The sequence below is a fragment of the Syngnathus floridae genome, chromosome 11 (assembly GCF_059516105.1).
Source record: "Syngnathus floridae isolate MCC-2025c chromosome 11, RoL_Sflo_1.0, whole genome shotgun sequence".
Classification (NCBI taxonomy): domain Eukaryota; kingdom Metazoa; phylum Chordata; class Actinopteri; order Syngnathiformes; family Syngnathidae; genus Syngnathus; species Syngnathus floridae.
This window is the reverse complement of record NC_142423.1, coordinates 9500575-9523269: the sequence shown is the minus strand read 5'-3', so window position 1 is coordinate 9523269 and position 22695 is coordinate 9500575. Positions and strand designations below refer to the sequence as shown.

General features: G+C 41.6%; 1 protein-coding gene across 2 annotated transcripts in view; it reads right to left on the bottom strand.

Annotated features, from left to right (window-relative positions):
• The window catches only part of kaznb (kazrin, periplakin interacting protein b), a 48887-nt gene that overhangs the window by 19183 nt on the left and 7009 nt on the right, over nucleotides 1–22695 (bottom strand). For both annotated transcript variants that reach the window (XM_088390108.1, XM_088390109.1), the window contains exons 3-4: nucleotides 20119–20282; nucleotides 9596–9809 (exon numbers count right to left, since the gene is read on the bottom strand). In XM_088390108.1, the coding sequence (XP_088246234.1) occupies nucleotides 9596–9809; nucleotides 20119–20282 (378 nt within the window). The remainder of the gene's footprint in view (nucleotides 1–9595; nucleotides 9810–20118; nucleotides 20283–22695) is intronic.

Genomic DNA, 22695 nt, shown 5'->3' with positions numbered 1-22695 from the left:
TTTAGATTTTTTTTTTTTTTAAATCTAAGGTAGCACCGTAGCGGCGTGGTTAGCATGTTTGCGACATGAAGCTTTCATATTTTGTCCGGGTATATGCATGTTAGGTCCAATAAAGACTGTAAATTATAGATCATGACCGATATGGAGTTCTTAAAGCTAGTGCCGATTCTTTGATTTGGCAAAATTCCAATAACCAATTATTTGGACAATTAATTAAAAAAAATATGTTATGGAGAGGGAATGGGTTGTTTAAATGTCATCTTTATGTGATGTCATAATATTGTCCGATTAAATCGGCTGGCCAATTAATCGTCAACAGTTAATCTATTAATTAATCAGTAAACACTCCAAAGCTATGAATGTGAGTCTGAATAATTCTTTGTCTATGGCTATTTTGTTTTTCATTAAATCTGATCTTTTTTTTTTCCACATTACATAAACAAATGTGACTGGACATTGACTGATGCGCCCATCTTCAAGCCCTATAGAAAATTGATGCGTGTATATATTTTTTTGCATGATCAGCAGAATTCCTTAGCAGTATTGAGGGGATGGCATTTGAGGCTTTGAATGACAGATTATTCTAGTTGCAAGCTCAAAAGACGCCTCCACGCGGCATCGGTAGAAGAGAACAAGTTGCATCGGCAGGTGCTTGCACACCTTTTTATTTATTCATAAAGTGTTCACAATGCGGGCTAATCCCTCGCAGGGCTCGTGTTAAAAGGTCAAAATGTGGGCTAATTAGGGGAAGATGCTTGGATTGACAGGAATTAGGGTTTGACTGAAGCCAGCCACACAGTGACTCGAGGGAGCGTTAATTGAGTCCAGATGGAGCGGCCCCCGTGACTCCAGTAAGGAAAATGGGGCCTACTGGAACAAACGGACAAACTCCTTGCTTAGAGCCAATTAGGCGCATTGAGAATCCGTAACAGATAGGAGCTGCTTGGAAAAGGTCAGGCACTTTGTATTTAACAAAGAGCAGTTGGATCCATCCATTTTCAATAGCACATATCCTCATTAAGGATGCAGGTCAGACCTGTCGTTTGGCTAATGGCTAGTCATGAACTCTGTCTGTCTAGCAACAAAACAATTTTTTCTTTAATATTTTTGGTCCATTTCTACCACTTCAGTGTTTTTCAGCTTGGGTGACTCTGAAAGAACTTCATTGATGCATACACCAGTAGAGCTTAACTTTCATTTGGTGGATTTGTTGTATACGTAAAATCAATGAGCTTGAAAACATGAGTCTTGAAAACATCCATTTCCTGGGTTGTTTTGCGCAAAACAAATTTTTGTAGAAAACAACCCAACAAATTGGGTGAAATTGACCCTGGGTCGGTCCAATTTTTCAATCAGCAATTTTAAGGGTGTACATTTTGTGGCCTCGTAAGGCTTTTTCAGAAAGAGCACGGAATAAACAAATACAGTAAATGAGTTTTTTCAGCTTCTACAAATATTAACAGTCAACTGTGAATATAACAAGGAGGTTTCACGTGTTACCTTCATACTGTTCAGTGTCCACCATGACAGTTGGCTTATAAACTACAGATGACATGCATGGTGCAAATAAAGTCAAAACACCGCTAAGTGTGCTACCAAGGCTCTCATTAGGTCTAAAAGCAGCGGCGAGAGCTGCGATCTCGCACATGCTGGAAAGGCAAGTGTAAATTATTCCCACCGCCCCTTCCTCCTCTTTCCCGGCGCTCTAATAACACCTTAATGATGCTACTGTTAGGATAGCACCGAGGCACCGTGCTTTATGGACTGACCCCCGAATCAATTCAGCAGCATGCCGAGTCTATTAATGGACATTCTCATCTTCTCACATACACCAAAACGGCCACTGGAGCTCCTGCAGGACCTCGCAATGAATGTCGTGCGGTTGCATGGCACGCACGCAAACACACAGTCTCCATAACGGCGAGGTAATAGAGTCATCGTAAGCTGCTGACGCACAGCGGCCATAAAAAAAAAAGAAGAAAAAGTATCATCGCAATCTCTGCAAGCACCAGGCAGGCCACTGCAGCACTAAAGGCTTAGAGTGTTGTTGGAAGAAAGAGAGCATGATGGTGGGATGGCTCGGAGGATTCATTAGCGGTTTGGGAGCACATTCTCGAACAGAAAGTAGCAAGTCGCCCATCTCGTAGGCGGAGGGGAAAGCCCCCCGAATGTGAAACCCCAGAAAGAAAAGGGCTGCACTTCAGCATGGAAGTTTTTGGTGGCCATGTTTGAATAGAAGTCATTGTTCAGCAGCCAGGATGGAAGATTCCACGGCTAATGTTGAAAAGAAAGCCTTTGTGAACTTTAAAGCAAGACCCAGAAACAGCTTCGACTCAATTTAAAGACATAAAAAAAAGAAAATGAAGGAGCATAAAGAGCAAAAGAAAAATGACTTTGCGGTAGAACAGTTGCAATACTGGGTCTTAAAAAAGCTCACTCCAATTTCTAATCTTACAAGCATAAAATTCAAATATAAAGTTGAAATATTATGAGGACAGTCGAATGAGGAAAAAGACTCACTACGTTACCAAAATAAAGCTGAAATATTACAAGAATAAATGAAGCTTAAAGTTGTAATATAAAGTTCAAATTTGATAGTTGTACTACGAGAAAAAAAGTCAAGTTGAGACTCAAATACATATCTAAATTTCTCAAGGAAAAAAATTCATCATTCTTAAGTCATTCAACAGGAAAAAGCATTTCCACAAGAAAAACAAATTCATGAAAGAAAAATAATATTGACAAAACAAATATTGAAGGATTTGAGTAACAAGCGTGGTCACGCAACAAAGTCAACTCATATCTAAAGGCACTGCTGTAGCTTGTACTACATTAAGCAACACGTGCACGCAACTCGTGCGGAACATCTGCTTCCAGGACAAATGTAACCCAAACGTGACATAAGTCTCCAGGAATGCATATACACAATGCTCACACTATGTTTCTGTGTGTTGTCCAAGCACAGCACAGCCACTCTAATTGGCGACCTGATAAATATTTGTGTAAAACCCTCTCCCAAAGTGAAAAGAGGTAGGCAGGCTTTTAGCGCTAATGCAGACAGGCTGCACAGCAAAAACAATCATTCCAAATGTCAACATTTCATGCATTGGGACGTGAGGATGCACAAGCACAAACATTGGGAGGTGCAAATGAAGGCAAGCGCGTGACCACATGGACACTATTTACAGGACACTAACATGGGAAAAGCCTAAAAAAAAAAAAAAAAGACATTCACGTGGGAGGCGGATGGGCGGGATTCGCAATTGGTGCAGTTCCATGAAATATAAACATGGACACCATATGTGAGGAGAGCCATCAAAAATTTGTGCCTCCAGTTACTTTGGAATAATATGACTCAAGTAAAGCAAAGAAGTAGTCCTCTAAATTGTTATTTGAGTAAGGCTAAGTAAATATTCAGCGAAAACTCAAGCACTGACTGTTTTTTTTTTTTTTCCCGAAACAGCAGATGAATGACAAATAGAGCTGTGCAATTTTAAATTTTACTCAGCAATATTACTTCAAATCAATATTATTTTTATAGAATTTTTTTGGGAGAATTTTTACTTTTGGACCATTAGCCACAGTATTATTTTTTTTGATAGATTTCACGCTATTATTAAATGCTTTCAAGTGCGCCTTATGATCCAAAAAATACGGTACATAAAATCTAAGCCACAACAAATTGTCTTACATTACATTACTGGTCAACAAATCTTTGTTGAATTTCTTAATCAGAGACGCACGTGAGACTGTGGAAACACTGAACGTAACATCCATCATGGAGGCGTCACAAGTGTTCTGCTTCTTCTCGACCGTGTGGGACCGTCATGCTTTGGCGCAGCGACTGTCGAAGCTCTGCGCTTCTTCAAAAGTCATTTCCCTCCACGCCGACTCCATTTTGCGCTCTGGGGAGGATTGAAACGAGTGGCCCGGGCGAAAACACTACCTGCTGTAACGGTGGCGGCCGAGGTTCTAATCATTCTTAAAGCAATGAAGCGTTTGAAATGGATGTTGCCTTTAGCACCGTTTCAAGTTTGGACTCAAAGGGGATTTGGATGGTTCCAGGTGAAAATTGCCAATAGGGGGCCACACTAAAACACCAACCCAAAAGAAATTAGGGTTCAAAGCTTGCCTTTCAAATGATGCAAGTTATGGATTCAAGCAAGTGTTAGGGTTTCAAATGAAGGCAACAACAGTTTGGCTGAATCGTAGTCCCCCCAAAAAATCCAACGCATCCAATGCCATATTTTCAGCACGTATTTGTCATATTCGTGTTTACAGCATCTGAGGCGAAGCAGATAGCTATCTAGAACGTTCCGCCGGCTGATGAACAACAAGGAAAGAAGGTGAATCCCCACAAACAAAGCATGAATGAATTCCTCGCTTATAACAGACAGACACGCGGTGGTGATCAAAACAAGATGACATTCACACTTGCCTCATTTCCTCCACTCCCTCTGTGGTTGAACAAACTTTGGGGCACACAAACTAGTTAGCAAGAGGAACAAGTCCACAGAGAAACAGCGCCGTTTGCCTCTCGAGGGAGCGTCTACTGTCTAGAGCAGGCGTTCTCGGCAATCTGGACTCGCAAGTCTTTTTCTCAATCCTTTCCACACTGGCCGACCTACCTAATTAGTGAACTACCTGTCGAGTTACCAACCCGAGGCTGGCATTTTTTCTGGAATCCCGTGGGATTGCTACTACTTCCCTACCAACCAATAAATTATTAACACACCAACTAAACTACTACCTAACTGCCTCCTTACATACATATATACTAAGTAACCTACCTACCTACCGTCCTACGTACTTAGTTATTTACCTACCTACTATGTAGCAGAACCTACTATGCTGAAACATTCAAATCCCTTCTGCACCGCAGACTTTCCAGCCATGCAAACAATGGCCAAACGCTTCCTGTGAGCACATGAAAGTGCATTTGCCGTGCTCAGCTGTCCTTCATCCCCCAACACCCGGATGGGCAAAATGAAGAAATCAAACGCTAGTGCACGCGCGCACGGACACACACACACAGAATCCCTCTGACAGACAGTCTGCCAGGTCAGCACAGGCCTTGTGTTCCATTACAGCAACAACGAATAGCCGCTCATCAGTTATTCAGTAGCCATTAATCAGTAGTGAAATGACCGGTGTTCCCGTAAGTACTTTGAAGCACGTTTTTCAATTGCAGGAAAACTAAACACTTGATCATCAAATAATGCATATCATTATAAAGACAGTGATTGAGAGTAATAAGTTTGCTTGGGAACCACCTTAATGTCAATAAGCCAATTGTAATTAACCGGCCTCTCCTATGAATGGAAGAAATGTGGCAAGGAAGAGGAAGAGCGAGGAAAGTGAGGGGCCGCCTCACTCATGGCTATTGTTTGGGCACAGTTACTCTCACGCGGTGTTGACCAAACGAGGGGCGTGGCTAGCAGAGGCCACACAGGGAACACAACGACTGAGGGCGTGGACGCTAAAGTATCAGTAGGCGGCGGGCCCGTAGGGGAGTTTCAAGCATCGCATGCCTTCTTTGCATTTGCGCAGGTGCTCCCGTCCGAAAAATAGAAAGAGTGACAATGAAGCTGGGGGGAGCAGCGATGGAGGGGGTCTGCAATGCAATCGCCCACTTTCCAGCTTGTGTACATGATGTTGGGCCTCCTGCAAAACTCAGAGGTGATTGGTCACCGCAACGACTTTGCATTAGAGGCACTTTGGCGTGTTGACTGCAGAGACCATCCCAACTTTAGAGGGTGTTTCATCAACACTCTTTTACTGCACCGCCTTTTAAATGCTCACGCTTCATCATCCGCTTAGCTCCCTCAGTAGCTCTGGCCATACAGCGGCTATTAAGTTGTAGTGGCAAACTAGCAAGGTACTAAACAACAACGACACACCTACCTCGTAATAACAACTTCCCTCCCAATGTGCAGTTTAGCTATCTAGCAGTAATGCAAATCGGCACAATTGCGTGGACGTTTGGGAATAGCAACTACCATTCTCCAAATAATTAATTTTAATTTTAACATGTAACGTTTTTTTTTTTTTAATTTGACCTCATTTAAAATGTGAGTTGATTTTTTTTTTTTTTAGATATAACCATTTTCAATTTTTCCTTGACCTATGACCTCAGTCCTCCTGAGACACCACCGTGTCCTACGGTAGCCCGCAGAGGACAATCCATACACTTTTTTGACCTACAAATAGCATATTAAACCACTTAGCAGTCAAATGGTTTGTCCGTATTGTTCCGATAAAAGCATCTCTGTGTGATCTCTCATCCACACGCTCCGCGTCGGTCACAAACAGATCAATCTTTGCCATGACTCATACGAGTCACTGCCTCAGCATCCAAACAGCAGAGCACTTATCTAGCAATATCCCATCGGGTTACCTCACATGCTTTCACACACACTTTGGATACTCATTAGGTATGGCAGCTATGCGCTCCGCTAGCCGCTGAAGCACATCTGAGTCATTTAGGAATATTAAACAAGGCCTTGACATGGCTATGATGGATTCACAGTGAGGAGCCAATGGAGAAGATGAGAGGTGAATTCATTACTGAATACGCTCACCTATAAAATCCACCTTATAAATTAGCTTGTCACGGAGGTGCTCGACTCAAAGGTTCTGCTTTTATACCCTTGACATTTCACTGCAGCTCAGGAAATATACCTATACGTTTTACGCCCGGGGGGAAAGGTACAAGCGGTTACCGTGCAGTTTAATAATTAGTCCTATGAGCTTTGTGAGTGTTTGTTGTGACTGTGCATTGAACAGTGGAATCCCCAAGGTCCAAACCAATCCCTTGAAACCTGATTTGTTTGTGTGTAGACGTCTCCCTAGAGGAATTTATGGAAGTGTCACAATTATGGACATTCATAGCTGTCAGGCAAGAGCATTTTTTCAGCACTTGTACTGACATCTGACACCAATGCCGCCTGCAGTAGAAATAAAACATTACAAGAAAACAATTTTGCTTTTTAGTTGGAACAATACATTCCAATTGTTTCTTTTTATTCTTGTAGCCCTTTTTGCTACCGCTATATTGTGATCTATACATTTCCTGTATTGTGGTCAACATCTCAATTCCCCTTCTATGGTGGTAGCATTAAAAAAGAAATAGAAATGAGATGAAATCTTGCGAGAACTCACTGAAGCTGCTGCTTATAGAGGAAGAATCAGTCAGAGGAGGAGGAGAGGAATAAAAACATGTGAAAAGTGGCACTAAAATTAATCCAGATGAAGTGTGAAAATTGGGGGAAGCAATTTAATCCGCCATTCCTCGTGATGAGTTTAGTGAGGAGGCTGAAGGCAATGGCGGGTCAGAGCCTCTTCTGAGCATCTGTCGGGGATGTTGAGGCAAGTCGAAACGTGGCTCAAAAGCCTGTCATTTTTGGCAAAGGTGTTCAAAACACACTTTCAGGCATTCGGGTCATGCATATTAAAGGGATTGTTTGATGAGAGATAACAAATGGACTAACAAATGTGCTTTGGAATCACATACAGACGCGTATGATCTCCCTAAGCCGGTGGACTCATACCAATGAAAATGATATGGCCCATGAGCCTCGAGTTTGACACCCATGCCCTAAAGTATCTAAGCTGATCTGTTGGCTAAACCTTGATAAACATAAATTCTCATTTTAGAACCTGATACAAGTTAAACAACAAAATTAAGCATCTGTAAGTACTGTAATAAAACACAAAATTAATTTTTTATGAACGTGGCATTAAGGTTATTAAAATGTGTAGCCAACTACGCCTTTGGTCACTATGATCATCAGAAGAGTATAAGAGGATTTGTTTGACTCCGTCACCTGACCACTGGCTCTTGCGCCTGGGAACAGGAAGTGTGACATCACCGCCCTGACATTCAGGAATGTGGGAATGTCAGACTCTCACAACAGCGAGAGAGCGGAGGAACGCCAACAGTGGGGCGGACACCACCAAGAGGCTCGTCTGGGATCAAACATGGAGTAACTTGTTTCTGTTTTTATCCTTTGTGATTATTCCTACGCACACAAAGTTGTGTTTACCTGCTCTGCAAATGAAGTCATCGTGTAATCGGCGTGTAATCGGCGCTGAACTCAGGGGCAACACCTCAGAACGCGATGAGATGAGTCAGCAATGGCAAGCCACTTTATTGTCTTACATGACACGGGCAAGCCTCAACGGGACTTTTACACGGATGGCGACAGGCGGGGAAATTGATTGAATATAGCGACACTATGTCTTGACAGAAGGTGTAATGAATGTCGAAATGATAATCAGGATATATGCTGCCAGCGTGTCTAAAGCATGTCTTGTTTCAATCGATGAATTTAGTGCAGCATGGCTTTTGAAGTATTGATGTTATTTTAGAGCCGATACCATACAGTGGAAAAGCAGCAATAAAAAAAACCTTTTAGTATTAAAAATAATAAAGTTAACTAAATAACAATCAAGCTATTCCATACAAAAGGGATGGATGTTGTACTAAGCAACCTTTTTGAAACTGATTCCGTTAGCGGTTTGGTTTTCGATTTCAAAAGTTAAAGCAGATGTTTCCAAATATCTCATTTTGAAAAACTCTGCTTTCATTCGGCGCTACAGAAGCCAGAAAATCATTACTTAAACATTAAACATACATAATCATTCAACAACAGCTCTAAACAATTACTCGATTATTGAAGTAATTGTCGACTCATTTCATAATTGGTTAATCGATTAATGTAGACACCTCTCATTTCAAGCATGTCAGGGCAATATCTGAACTACTGCTGAAAACTCATCATCGCCTAAATGGAGTGTTATGAATTGTATATGTTATATACAAATATAAATTAATCTGTTTTTGCCGCAGCGGCCCTCAATATCAGTCATTTGAGCGATGCGTTCACTGCGCTGTGGTTTTTGTACTTTTAACATTGGTTTGAAGTGCCTCCAAACCAAGATGAGTTCAATCGGTGCTTGTAGTGGAGAAGTAGCATTCCTGGCTCAGCACAGTCGATTCAATTTCGGTGCTTTTCCATTGGCAAAGGGAGCGAGCAGACATTATGTTGAGCCGGGAATCCACTGCTTGTCACTCATTGGTCAGATTCAGGTGAAATTAGTCATCACCTGAATGCAGCACTACACTCTTCACTTTGTTGCTGCAGCAGCTTATTAACCTGTTGCCCTCACTCCTTCCTTGGATGAAATTTGTCTCGCTGGCATGACCAATGGGGAGCCTTGATCTGCTTCATCCTGATGCTCACGTCTCATTTTGGCATTAATCTGAACTGCTTCTGAATAAGAATGGCTGTCTGACAAAAATATAGAGTGACGCAATTAAAACTATTCCGTAGACAAAATGTGCAACTTTGGCTCAACTTCTCAAAGCTGCTTGAGATTCCAAAGAGATGCAAGCCCAGCAGTGGCCTGCAAAAGCCAACCCCTAAAATCGGCTGTGGTCCAAGTCATCCCCCTCCCAAAGAAATGAGCTCCCCTTTAGCCTTGCATGCAGTGGAATGATACTAGCAGCATTCCCCAAATGTTTCCCACGTCTCTCTAAAGACGGACACATGTTCTGAGTGTGACACGAGCTGGAGGAGGAGCTCACACTTACCCCGGTAGCGGAGACTGTCTGCGTGGTGCTTGTGCTGCCGGTGGTGATGGTTCTCCAAAGCGGCCGTGCCGCCGGCTCCCAGGCCGGCCAGCCTGCAGTTGGTGGCCGTCAGCTCCGAGCGCAGGTTGCTGACTTCCTGGCCGGCCGAGCGGATGGCCCCGTCGATGCGGCGGGCCAGCTGCTTGTTGTCCTCCATCATTTTGAGGATTTTTCCCTGAGGAGCGGATCCACACAGAGGAGCGGCATGTTGTTAAAGTTGATAAGAGGATACCGGTGGCAACTCCTCCACCTGTGCCTCCACCTCTCTGCCAATATAACTTAATAGAAAGAAAAGTCGCTGCGCGCCGGGGGATGACGTCGACGCGCTACTGCATCATTGGCACGTGAGGGCAAAGAAAAGAAGGAGACGGAGAAGAAGGAGACCGTGCTGTGAGCAGCTGCTCTCAGAGAAGGAGGGAGTGAGATGACATGCAGCCTTTGAGCGGACTGTACCATGTGCTGCAGGACCGGGGGGAGAGAGGGAGCGAGAGAGAGAGAGAGAGTCAGGCGGGATGATGGGTCCGCTGCAAAAACTAAAATTAACCAAGGTTATCTCCAATCAAGACAAAATATGCTTGTTGTTTGCCAAAATATTTCTTTTCACCAGTCAGTTTTTCTGTGAAATCATTTATCTTAAAATAAATTTGCAAAATCCTATCTAAGTATAGCTAGTATAAAGACATTATTTGTTTTAAGAAAGCTCGCCAAGTCAGATTCTCCAGAATTTATTGACCGCTAATTTTGCTGAACTGCTACATTCCTCTTGTCATTATTTTAAGAAAGCCATTTTTTTTTTTCAGTGGGCTATGATGCATTCACTGTGTGGAACTCGAGCGCGCTCCGTCTCCCACACCCGTGTGGCGTCTGTTACCAGTTAGCCAGTTCTCTATGGAAAAGAAAAGAAAAAAAAGTTTCTCCTCGCTCGGTCCTACTCTTTTCAGAGCCCCCTTTGAGGAGCACACCACCACCCCGCTGTCTTTGGGTCTCTCACGCCCCCACCCACATCCACCCACGTCCAGTTCATTCCATTATATATTCATCTCTTTTGTTCTGGGAAAAAGCCCCCCCCCCCCTCCCTCCCCATGTCGGTGGGAGAGGAAAGGGAGGAGATGGGAGGGAGCTGAAGGCGCCCAAGGGGGAAACTTTTCAACTGTGAGTGAGATAGACTGAATGAGGCCCATTGAAGCGCAATGGAGAACAGTCAGACAGATTACATTACAGCCAGCACAGAGAAAGTGTCAGCATCGGTCTTGTGCGTGGACGTAAAGTTCCATCAAACAAGCAAACAAACACACTGATGGATGGATGGATAGAAAGATGTTTTGCTGAGACGCAGTAATCTGACACTTCATTTACAATGCACGACAATACGCAGGCTGGGATGCATCGCTGAGGCGGGCTAAACGCACATCATGATAATTACGTCAATTTGGAGCTTAATAGCAGACTGTCTCGAAATGTGTAAATGTTGTCGAAACAAAAATCGGGCAGGATTCCAGCATTTATGTTCCTTCCTATGAAGGAAGAAAGCATCACTCAGGTAGCCGAGTCTCCCCAAGGTTTCATCACCTGCTTTAGGTGTCAACGGTTATCAAGGATGTCAATGAATCAAAGTCTTCTGGATGTTAGAAGAGCTTTCGGAAAGAAAACATGAAGTGATGAGATTTAACGGTGTGTTAAATGGGATGGGAAATGGGATGTCTAGCACTTGACTAGGATATTAATCTAAAGTCTTATTTGGGCTTTTATAAATTGCCAAAATCTATTTGTAATTCATTGCATAACTTCACGAAAGATTTCTGTGTGGCAATCTTCTGCTCTCCCGTTGGCATCTTTTATAACAAAACCAATTTTAGATATGCTACTGAGCCAAGTATCAAATTGTTCTGCAGCCAGGTGAGCATGACTCTGCTTTTTTTATTATTATTATTTTTTTTAAAGGGGCTTGAGGGTCTAATACTAGTCGAGTTTGACTGATTCTGCCCCTCAACAAGTGGCCGATCAAGTGAGGCGTGACTTGAAAAATAAGCTGCTGATTAATGTTGTTGAGTCAAAAATGTAAATTCAAAGTAAAATGAATTATGCATGTCAGTTCAGCTCTGTCAATTGAAGATAATTTAAATGAAAAAGAAAGTAAATAAGTATTTACTTTGTATTTAGTACGCTATTTAAAAGATCACGTTATTGATTTTCCATTTTATTTTCTATCATGCCTGTCCTCATAAGAGAAATCGGCGATGTTAGCTCACATTGAGCTAGTAGAGTAGAGTAGTCTTTAGTATAAATATTATTGTTATTTATATTGTTGATAATGATCAAAACCTGATGTGCGAGACAAAACAAGAGCAGATTTGGAATTAGCTATAAAAAAAAAGAAAAAAGAAAAATTTACTTAGAACTAAGAATTTGTTGGCCGGCATTTATTGATAACATTCAGATCATGTAAAGATACTATATAGAAATTTGGATCATTATAAACTAACTTAAAATGAACTTCATGTTGTTATGTTCATTACAATGGCACTCTAATTTTATTTTGAGTTCATTTCACCAAAACACCAAAAGGAAAACAAAGCACATTTGTATCAGCCGCAGTGTGGATCTACTGCAGCGTTTGCATGTCTGATCTCATCCCATGTCAACAAATCATTATCAAAGTCTAGACTGTTCCTGGTTAGTGGCCTATTAGTGATACAGGACACAACGACGGCCCCCGCTGTCCCGCTTCAAACCCTGATATTGTTATTTCAGAGCAAACAAGTTCAGTGAGAACCCCCCCCCCCCCTTACGCAATGTTCGGAAATGAACGATCGGAGCGGGTGAAAGGTCGCGACGTGTCCCAGATACACATCAATCAGACAGGCACTTTTAAGGATGTGTCATTACAGTGCGTCAGCCATTGTCTACTCTGACAGTGCCACTCACTTTCACTTTCTCTGCACGTGTTGGCACTTTGTTAACGGCTTAAGTTTAATTAAGTGTGTTTGGGGGGGGGGGTTCACAAGAGCTATTGATAAACAGTCACTATGGACGTCCATTTGGCTTAATTGAATATCGACTAATCCTCCAAAGCAAAGGGACTCTTTCCATTTTCAAACCAATAGCAAAAAGTGATATCACGCTCAACTGAGCAGAGATGTCATTGAGGCCTTCCAAAAAGGAAGGATTTGCACTTCAGAAATCAGGAAAATCATACTAGAAAATCTTTAGTTCATTTATCAGTGACTCCCATTCCTTGGAATGTCATTGGTTCATTCCGAACATGGCCAAACCCCTGTTGTAGGAGGGTGTGTACACTTCTGCAACCACATTCTTTTAGATGTGTATATTGTTTACTAGATTTTGGAAGACGTTTTAAATGACTTGTTGGTCTCAATTTTTGTATCACAAGAGCGCAGCATCGGAACAGGGGTGTGTAGACTTTTTATATCCACTGTATCTAAGCCTACAGTATTATCAAACTGTTGAGAAGGCTTATGTGGTTGTGGTTCTTTAAACCAGTCGGTGGATTAAGACGATGTTCCAAAGTGTAAATGAAATGCGAAAGTCTTCCCATTTTAAAGTGTAGCAGACAATCCCTGTGGCGGCTGCGAGATAAGTCACAGACGCAATCATCAGCTGTCAAACACGCAGCAGCGACTCGCACCCAATTTCCCTTTCCAAAGCTGGCATGTGTTGTGATGCCCGGCCTGGCCCATCTCAAATCGCCCGGTCACAACAAACACTTAGACGGCTGCCGCTACGCTTGGAGATAACAGTCCGAGGTGCTTTGCGATGAAACATGATGAGGCGCAAGATAAAGGTCTGACTGCAGGCCTGGGGGACGGAATGGAAGACAAGCTCGAGACAAGGAGGGGGCGGGGGGTTGGCAAGGGGGGCTAGACTGCACTAAGGACCTCCTGGAGATGGGCTCATTTTTCCTGCCTCATTTCACACCGTTGTCACTTGTGGCCCCTGCTGGCTGAGCCGTAGAACAGTTTGATATTATAATATCCAACAAATAATGTGACTTTTTTTGTGACTATCTTTATCGCCCCAACAAAATGAGTTTTATATAAAAGAAAATGCTAATTTATTCTCTTTTTTCATCTATAAAAGCTGAATTTATTCTCCAATCAAGGATGTATTTTTCCTTCTGATATTGCAAGTTTGTTTCTTATGACATTCTATCTTTTAAGCATATATAAAGCTAATATTCGAAAATATATTTTATTCATAAAAAATCATTCAGTACTTTTTTTCTTTTATTATTCTTTTCTAGACTGAGCTTTTTTTCCAGAATTTTGTCAGTTTGTGTTATTTATGAGCACTAAGCGAATCACAAAAAAAGCACATCAGTCAATACAAGAGTTGCAGTTTTAAACGTGCACATCAGCAAGTCAGAGTGCTGAACTTGCCAATCCTTGCCAGAGGTAATAATGGGGTGTCATTCCTACTTGCAATCTGCTTTTTTTTTTTTTTTTTTTTTTGGTGAGCGTAATCACTTTCCCACTTTCCATTGAGGGTAGCTCCAAATCGATAGTTCTTACCTTGAACTCCTTGCCCATACCCTCGAACCACAACGGGTCACCCAAACTTTATTTTCAAATGCAAAAATGCTTTTTAAGCTATATTTTCCGCACCCGATGAATCCATTATTAATAAAATTTTAATTATTGATGAGTGTTGATCAAAATCATGCTAATATTTAAGCTCTTGTTGGCGATATGCAAAATGAAGTGAATAAGCCCCAAGGGTAGCCAGTTATTCTTGATTAGCACATGAAAAATGGAAATTATATTAAACTCCTCGACCAAGTCGCCGACATAAATCCAGCGAGGCACATTTACTGAAATGTCAGACTACAACGTTGCATTCATTACGCAAATTGAGTGACCTTGAAGATTGGCCAAACTGCTTAATTAGCACAGAGGACACTGGACGGCATCCTAATGTCTTCTTCTGGCGAGCCAAGTGTCCACCCAATTACCCCTCACAAGTTGCTAGGAACTTAAAACACAAGTAAACACATACCAGAAATGACTGCAGTCTTTTCTAGAGAACACAAAAAAATTGGATTAACTTTGGAATGATAGCAGAGGCAGCCTATTTCTGCAATTTTTTATTTTTTTTAGATGATCAGTTGACGTGAATTGCATCAATGATCAAACCACAGTCAGCGGCTCCTCTGAGGCTTCTCTGTAACATCCTCAATACACTCATCGGGACCACTGATTGGTCTTTGCTGACAAATGAACATTAAAAGAGACATATTATGTCATTCCCAGCTTTCTTATTCAATGAGTGCGATGTGCTTTGGTTAAAATACCCCAAGGATTAAGAATCACAGCACACTTATTACTTACCCAAACAGCCATGTTCAAAAAAGTTGCGTCCCCTTATCAGGTTATGTGTTTCGTCTAGTGGGTGGCCATTTTTTTTGTCCACCTTAAAGCCAAGCTTTGAACCAAAGCATTTTTGGCATCCTGTTCCTTCCACACCTATTAAAAGGTGTTTATAAAGCGTGAAGTGGACGTCGCTTGGCACAAACAGAAACACGTTTGCCAGCAGCAGGCGCATTTACCATCATAAATGCAAATGAATCCGCTCTGATTTCGGCCCGTTTGGCGTTTGGCTTCGACAATATGAAAACAAAATGTCAGCTCTCCCACCAGGTAACTAGCACGTTTGAGGTGGAGAACCTCAGAGTGGTGGCGGTGTAAATAGTGAGAGGAAAATGTACTTGGTTGCGTAACGAACGACACAAGCGCAACCTTTGAGCGTGTCCAAAATTGTCGACTTATCGGGAGGACCAAATTAAAAGACATTCAAGTGTGCAATAAAAGCAGCTCCGATGACCAGACTCAGCAAAAAAAAAAGAGGAAAAAAAAGCAGCACTTTTTGCTTCATATCCACAACACACACACACGCACGCACACACACACACGCACACACACACACACACACCCAGAGTCAGATAACCAGCGCATTAAAATGCAAAAGCAATTAAGCCCGAGCCACAACAGCGCTGAAGAAGTGCCAACCTGACAGCAGGACTTTGATTATTTTAATTAGAGCAATATGGCTGCTCGGTGCACCAATGTAATTGAAGTTGTACTGGAAGTTTGAGCCTCAAGTTGGAGGGCAGCGCCTCTTTAAATATTCGCACATAGCGGAACCGTTATGCAAATGCCTGCTGCGCTGATGAGCAGATTTTCTATTGTGTGTGTGTTTTGAATCTAATGGCTCCAATTTATTTGTATTGTAAACGACTTAAAAGTGTTAAATAATAAAGACTGGGGATTGAATTCATCTGCATGCCAAATTAGTCCCAACCGCGTCTGGCCCGGGGAGTTGCGAGGGATTAGGAGGCAGCGTTTATAATAAGCACCATGCGAAACAAAATAATATAATATAATGTTCCTCTAGTTTTTTTTTAACACTGTTTGCATGTGGGCAAACTAATTAGCATAAGACATTTTGACAGTCCCCATGAATAATTCAGCACCCTCTCCAGTAACCTTGCAAAAATGATCCCTTACATAGCGTATGTTTGATGCGGTCATGTAGTCTGACAAATTGGGTGTGTTGTTATACAAGAGGTAACGAGGGAGCAAGGTAGGAAAATGGGAGGACTGAAAAAAGCTTTGAATTGCAACCCTGCTCAAAGAGGACACAGTGTAATCAAAACAAGAACAATTTTTCTTTGTGCCCATGGTGGCATTGCAAAATATTTGCTTGTAACAATCAGACTTTAGTCTCATAATAGTAGAAGCTGGAGAAAGGATCATAATGACATTTCTCATCTGAAAGTGATTCTGTCACAATACATTTTGACTGGATTATTTATTGATGTATTTTTTTACAGACAATTTACCATCGTTAAACTATTCTGACTTGTCAAATTATGATTTTATAAAATATAATATTAAAATATAGCTTTATGTTTTTGGGGATAAACATAAGTGTCAATATTGCGTTCTTTTCAGTAATATTACTCTTTTATGCTAATCAATGCGAATCAGTGAGTGCCGTCAAATTTTTGCACATTTGTCAAAACTAACACAACGACAGACTATGTGGACGGATGGTCGACTCTTCCCCATTTCTACTTCCAGTGATCTTTACAAAACTTCCCCATTCCTACTTTCAGCCATCTTTACAAAACTTGCCGTTTGACTCACAATTCACAACACCTGCCTGCATCTCCATACAAATTTTCTCAAAAGGACATGCAATCTTTGGAGTTCACTTAAAAAAAAAATTTTAAAAAATTCCCACCATCTGCTGCTTCTGAGATTCATGACAGAGCATAGTTTTTTTTGGGGCAATCCTTCAGGTCTAGTCAATGCACAATTACGCACAGGGCCGTAGCATAATTCCTGGGAAGACGTCGCTAACGAGGTGAGCATCCGGCTACCACCGATAAACGCGGTTAAAAGGGGCAGAGTTATTGTAATCACCTCGAAGGAGATTGGCGAGGAATCTAGGAACATATCGGGAGAATAATCGCAGACATATCATGCGCGCACTCACAGCAGACAACAAGGCGCTCTAAAATGTTAGCATGCTCATTGTAGCCATTGATGCAAACCAAGGTGCTTTGGTTGGAAGAAAGAAAAAGAGCAGCGTAAAGATAATTTAATCTAAAAAGATTTAACAACCCTAAAATTCTTAACTAATGAAGTGAAGGCGTGATGTAGCAAAGGCGCTTCACTGAATCGTTAAAAAAAATTAAGGACAACCTAGAAAGAAATCAAATCTCTGACTACAGCGTCTTGAATAAAGAAAAAAAAGTTATGCTTTGAACCGTCTATTATTGTCCTTTCATTTTTGCAGAACTGGGCCATATGGAGAAAAACAACCATCGATCCAAATATCAATAACTATCCTGGGTTTACGAAAACATCAAATTGTTGAGGTTACAAGTGGAATAACAACGAACGACTTTAGAGGAGAAGGTCTTGACTTGCTAAAGGGTCTCTCAGTCTTTGCTAATCAGGGAGAAATCAAACCAAAGGCCACATTCTTTAGCACGAGTCCACGGTCTGCTCAAGCTCGCAGATGGAGCTGCACAAGGTCAAACTGAAGCTGGCGCGTGGGGCAGCTCGATGCTTTCCCGGCAGTGATTGCTTTCAGATAAAAGCCCTTTCTATTTGCTGCACTCCCTCGCAAGCTGTGGAGACATTCAAATCAGTGGTCAGCGGGGAACTGAAGGGGGTCAGCCTCCGATAACAACAATCCCCATCTTTGATCCCGGTCTCGTCTGAACATTGCCTCTTAGAGAACCAAACGAGAAGCCGAGTAGGTTTTCACGTGGGGCTGATAAGCCGCGCCACTGTGTCTCATTTAATGTCTCCTCTCACGGCCGTTGCCAACACAGCGGATGACCCATCTTGTGAATTATTTAGAATTCTGTCGTGTGGAGGCGGCGGCCAGTACAATAAAAAGTGGGACCGCTTGGCGCGGCGTGCTCTCTGCACGAGTCCCTGAAGTATGCAACAAATGTGAAAGCTCAACAGGAGGCCTATGTTTTTTCTGCCTTGACTCGGTACACAAATGAGAGCTGCAATGTGTCAGACTCAACACAACACGTCAATACTCATCCTCTTGTTCTATCTAAAAGAAGACCAAGAGATCCATCTTGTGACACGCAAAGTGGTTTCCGTGGCTACACCATGGAAAGCCGACCCAGATGATGTTGATAGTGTCAGAGTTTGGCATCGCAGGACGCATTCCAATTAAAAGCCACGTTCAACGTTCGATTGACTGGAAAAAGTAATATGGGTTTGATTCAACAGCAGCGGGGGAAAAATGTAGTTAATATATCCAGCACGTTTTCTTTCCACTTCTCCCACTCTCTCTTGATTCCCTTCCTAATTTTGTCATTATTTCAGAAGTGAAGAGAATAAAAAATAGACTGCAGACGGCTCAAAGCTCCCGGGATCATTAGTCTCCCCAATCTATTTTGTTTTTCTTTTGGCTCAGACTCATACTCCAACTTTAATTGTTTCATGATCAATAATGCATTAAACTGGCTCTACCAGGTTCTTAATTGAAATGACTACAACAGTAAGGTTAAGCCTCAGTCATCGCCGGTTCAGACATCACTTTGTAAAATTTAGCTTGTGCTAAACTTGTGAGTGGCATCGTGGAAGTCATACATTTGTGATGTTTAAAGAAAAAAACACTCACAGCGGCGCAGACCTCCCTCTTTCACTTCTGCCGACATTTTAGGACATCTTTACAGGAATGATCTTCAAATGTGTATTTCAAAATCCTGAATTCACTTCACATGCCTTGCCTCACTCACCTCATGCAACCCATGGAAATAAAACCAATCATTTTCTAGTGCCACTCAAAAAGTGGCAAACACAGTGAGGCCTGCCACGCTCGCTATTCAACATGTTCACTTTCTGGTGTGAGAGTTCCGTGGAATGACTTTGACTTTGTGGAGCTAGTATCAGTGCGAGACTTTTTTTCTTTTGAAAGTGAGTGTAAACAAGCTTTGTTGGCTGCTGTCATAGCAACAGCCAGCCTCCCCGTCAACAACATCTTTTGTCGTGTGCAGACTATTTAAATCTTTCTAACAGAGCCATCTAACATGTCCACTTTCAGTGGAAGAGTTGAAACGTAAACACACACACGCGTGCACACACACAGAGACACACACACACACACACACAATTCAACACTCCATCAGCCACCAAAGTTCCTCGTCATCCATCAGCCGCCGAGTCCTCAATAGCAGCGTAACAAAGTGGCGGCTAACAGCATTTGACCTCAGCTCGTAGGTGAGAGTCAACGACTCCGAGGATAAATGCGTAGGAGAATGACGCGAGGCTAACATTCATCAGAGAGTACACGGGAATGCGATGGTAAAAAAGATGAAAGATGGGAGCAAACGATAAGGATGACTTATCATTCCGGAGGAGAAAGGGTCATATTGATACATTCTTTTAAATATTCTTGTTATTTTTTACTTTGAAAAACTAGATTTTGATAAGATAGCTAGCTAGCTGCACTGCAAGCAATTATAATAAGAATGATTATGATATTACGTACAGGGGAATATGAATAATAGTATAATTTCTAATTTATTCAATATAAGTATTTTAATACAATTGTTTAATAAATGAAATACCCAGTGTAACTGCCACAGTGAAATATGCTTTCTTTTTTTTTTTTTTTTTTTTTTTTTTTAAAAACAAGATAACTACAAAACAGACGTGTCTGTGTCGAAGGCATCAATTTGACATATTAGAAAATAATAGAAAATCTGTGGTTCACTGCCTAAATTCCGAAAGTGCATTATTATTATATTAATTTAGTGTTGCTCCTTAAGATAATTGAAATTTTGTTTATGTTCATGTTTCGTCTTAACGTTTGTCTTGGTCAAGTTTGCCTTTTGTTTTCAGACAATGGACTGATTGAAATGAACACACTGAAACTAATGAAATCTAAATAAAAATATGAGAAATGAAATAAATAATAAAAATATTCACCTGTGCATCCATGAGCAGGTGTCTCATGAGGGTCATGGACTTGGTGACGGGGTCGCCCTCCTGCTCCCCTGTCAGGAAGACGCTCTCTTCCCGACTCAGGCTCCACGGCCGGCTCACCATGAACTGAGCGATCTGGTCGTTGAGGTTGTTGAGAGACTGGACGGCTGCGTGTGAGAAAACACAAGAGTCATTTCCCGCACAAACGTCTTATCTCCTTCTCCGCACGGCCAGCTTTTGCTTTATTTGCCCGCTAATTAGAATCCACCCCCCGAAGCTGCTGTGATCCTTCCTCAGTGAATGAAACTCTCCTTTTGGACAACAAGGGACCCATTAGGATGAATCCATTGTTAGAGAGACACAGAAACCCACATTTGCTCAATTATGTGATATGATTCTTCGCGGGGTCTGCCGCCGTAATAATGCCATTATGTCTTGTTGCAGTTAACGGTCGTTTTGGCACCGTTTGGACTGCTTTGTCTCTCTGGCTTAGTGCAAAGTTGGCCTTTTCCTACTGTCAGACTTTGTGGAAGAATTGTCTTTACAATGCAAAGTCGCATTTCACTGCAGAGACGCGTGCACAAAGTCAACTTATCTCCTCTTCAATCAATTACTTCATTAAAATGAACCAATGTGTGTTTTAGTGATGCAAAAAGTCAAGTTTCACAGTATTAAAAAGAAACAAAGAGGCAGTGAAGGATTTGCCAGATGAATCGGCAGCAAATACACAAGTGGTGTCGGCACATGAAAGAAGCCATGTTGTAATCCTAAAACGTGTGAAACTGCAGGGAGGCGTGCATTGCATGGCAATGAACAGAATAATTAAGGCATAAGCTACAACCAGACTCATAAGCGCTTTTGATCATTCATCAGTTTTTTAAAATATTTGGGTTTCTAATTAAGTTGTATGAGAGTCATAATATTAGAAGCATCTTGCAGTATGATCCATAAATAAGTAAACACCGCACAAATAAACAAACAAACAAATAAATATTTTATTTTATTTACATCTGACAACTGACCAATAGTACACAATTGTGATGTTTTTTTTTAATTAATTTGAATATTTCAGTAAGTTTTAAGCACTTTCTCTTAAAAATGTACCTTCTGTCCCAACTCTAAACTAATATTTGAAATGCATATATTTCAGGCTGGAGTAGGTTAAAAAAAAATCATTCATTTAAACTGGAAAACAAATACTCATATATATTATTGAAGTCGTTTCAATTCCTGCCATGAGGGACAAATGAGTATGGTGAAAAACAAGGACCTCTTATGGCTTACAAATGAAAGAAAACTGTTTCTTAGCGATACTTTCAAATCGCTATATTGTCAGGTTGTGAAATAAAAAACAAGATTAAAAGGGTACACAATATATTAGCGGCTATAGACTCGCACAACACAGCAGTCAAGGTTAACTTTTCAGCAGATTTATGATCACTCCTCTCCAGCCTTGTCTTGTATTCCAGCAAAGACTTTTTACGAGGGCGCGGCGGCCCTGCAGCTAGCGGGCATCAAATCAGCCAAGGATAAAGGCGGATAAAATGTTTATGACAAGAGACTGACAACTGAATTCCAATCCCGACTTCAACGTTTACAAGGTGCGCACATCTGACCCCATTGACGCGAGGACGGGTCGCGGATAGGACTGAAAAAAAATTCCCGACCCCACGGAAAAAAACGACATGCTGTCAAGTTGCGAAAGTGGACACTCCCTCTTCTCTTCCACTTGTGATTCAACTTATCTTACAATCAAAACTGTCACACTTCTAAGTGAATGAAATGAAATAATACAGTTCGGATTTAAGTCCACAGAGAAGAGGGGAATCACTTACTACGTGGACTGATAGCCAGAAGGACAAAAACTACACTTGAATATTAACAGAACAAAAAATATCAATCAAATCAATAACTGAAGAGTACTTGGGATATAACTGTAATGTATATAATATAACCAACTATAACTAGTATACTGCAAGTCACTATAAGGACAAATATCTAAATCCTAAGGGATGCCACAGGGCTCCTAATTAAGACCTATTCTTTTCTGTCAATTGGGGTAAAAATGACTCAAAATGTACCACAAAAAAAACAAAAAACAATTCCAGGAACAAAAAGGAACAGATCCTGTACGTTTGGCCAGGCGTGCCATTTGATGTGAAATCTGGGCAGCCCATTACATTCTTTGTAGACGCCCACGGGAGCAAAGCTACATAAACAATGAGCCTTAATGAGGCATGTGAACCCATATCGTTTTCAGGAAGAGGCAACGGAATGTATAGATGAAAAAAAGTATAATCAGAGAAGTGCAAGATCTGAATCGCACCTATTAAGTTGTCTGCATTCAAAAAGTCTGGTTTTGTCTCAGTATGCTTGAGGCACCATCAGTTGTGTGTCAAACAGCCTCTGCCAAGGCAATTTGACGAGGCTCCAAGAGCTCAATTTTGGAGCCAAAAGGTCCACAAGAGTGAGAATGAACAATATGAGGCAATCGCGCACCAGAGCGCTCGGCTTCATTTCCAAGCTGACGGTGCCAAAATAAATACCTCGCGCAATTTCAGCGAGGCCAAAAAAGTCCGC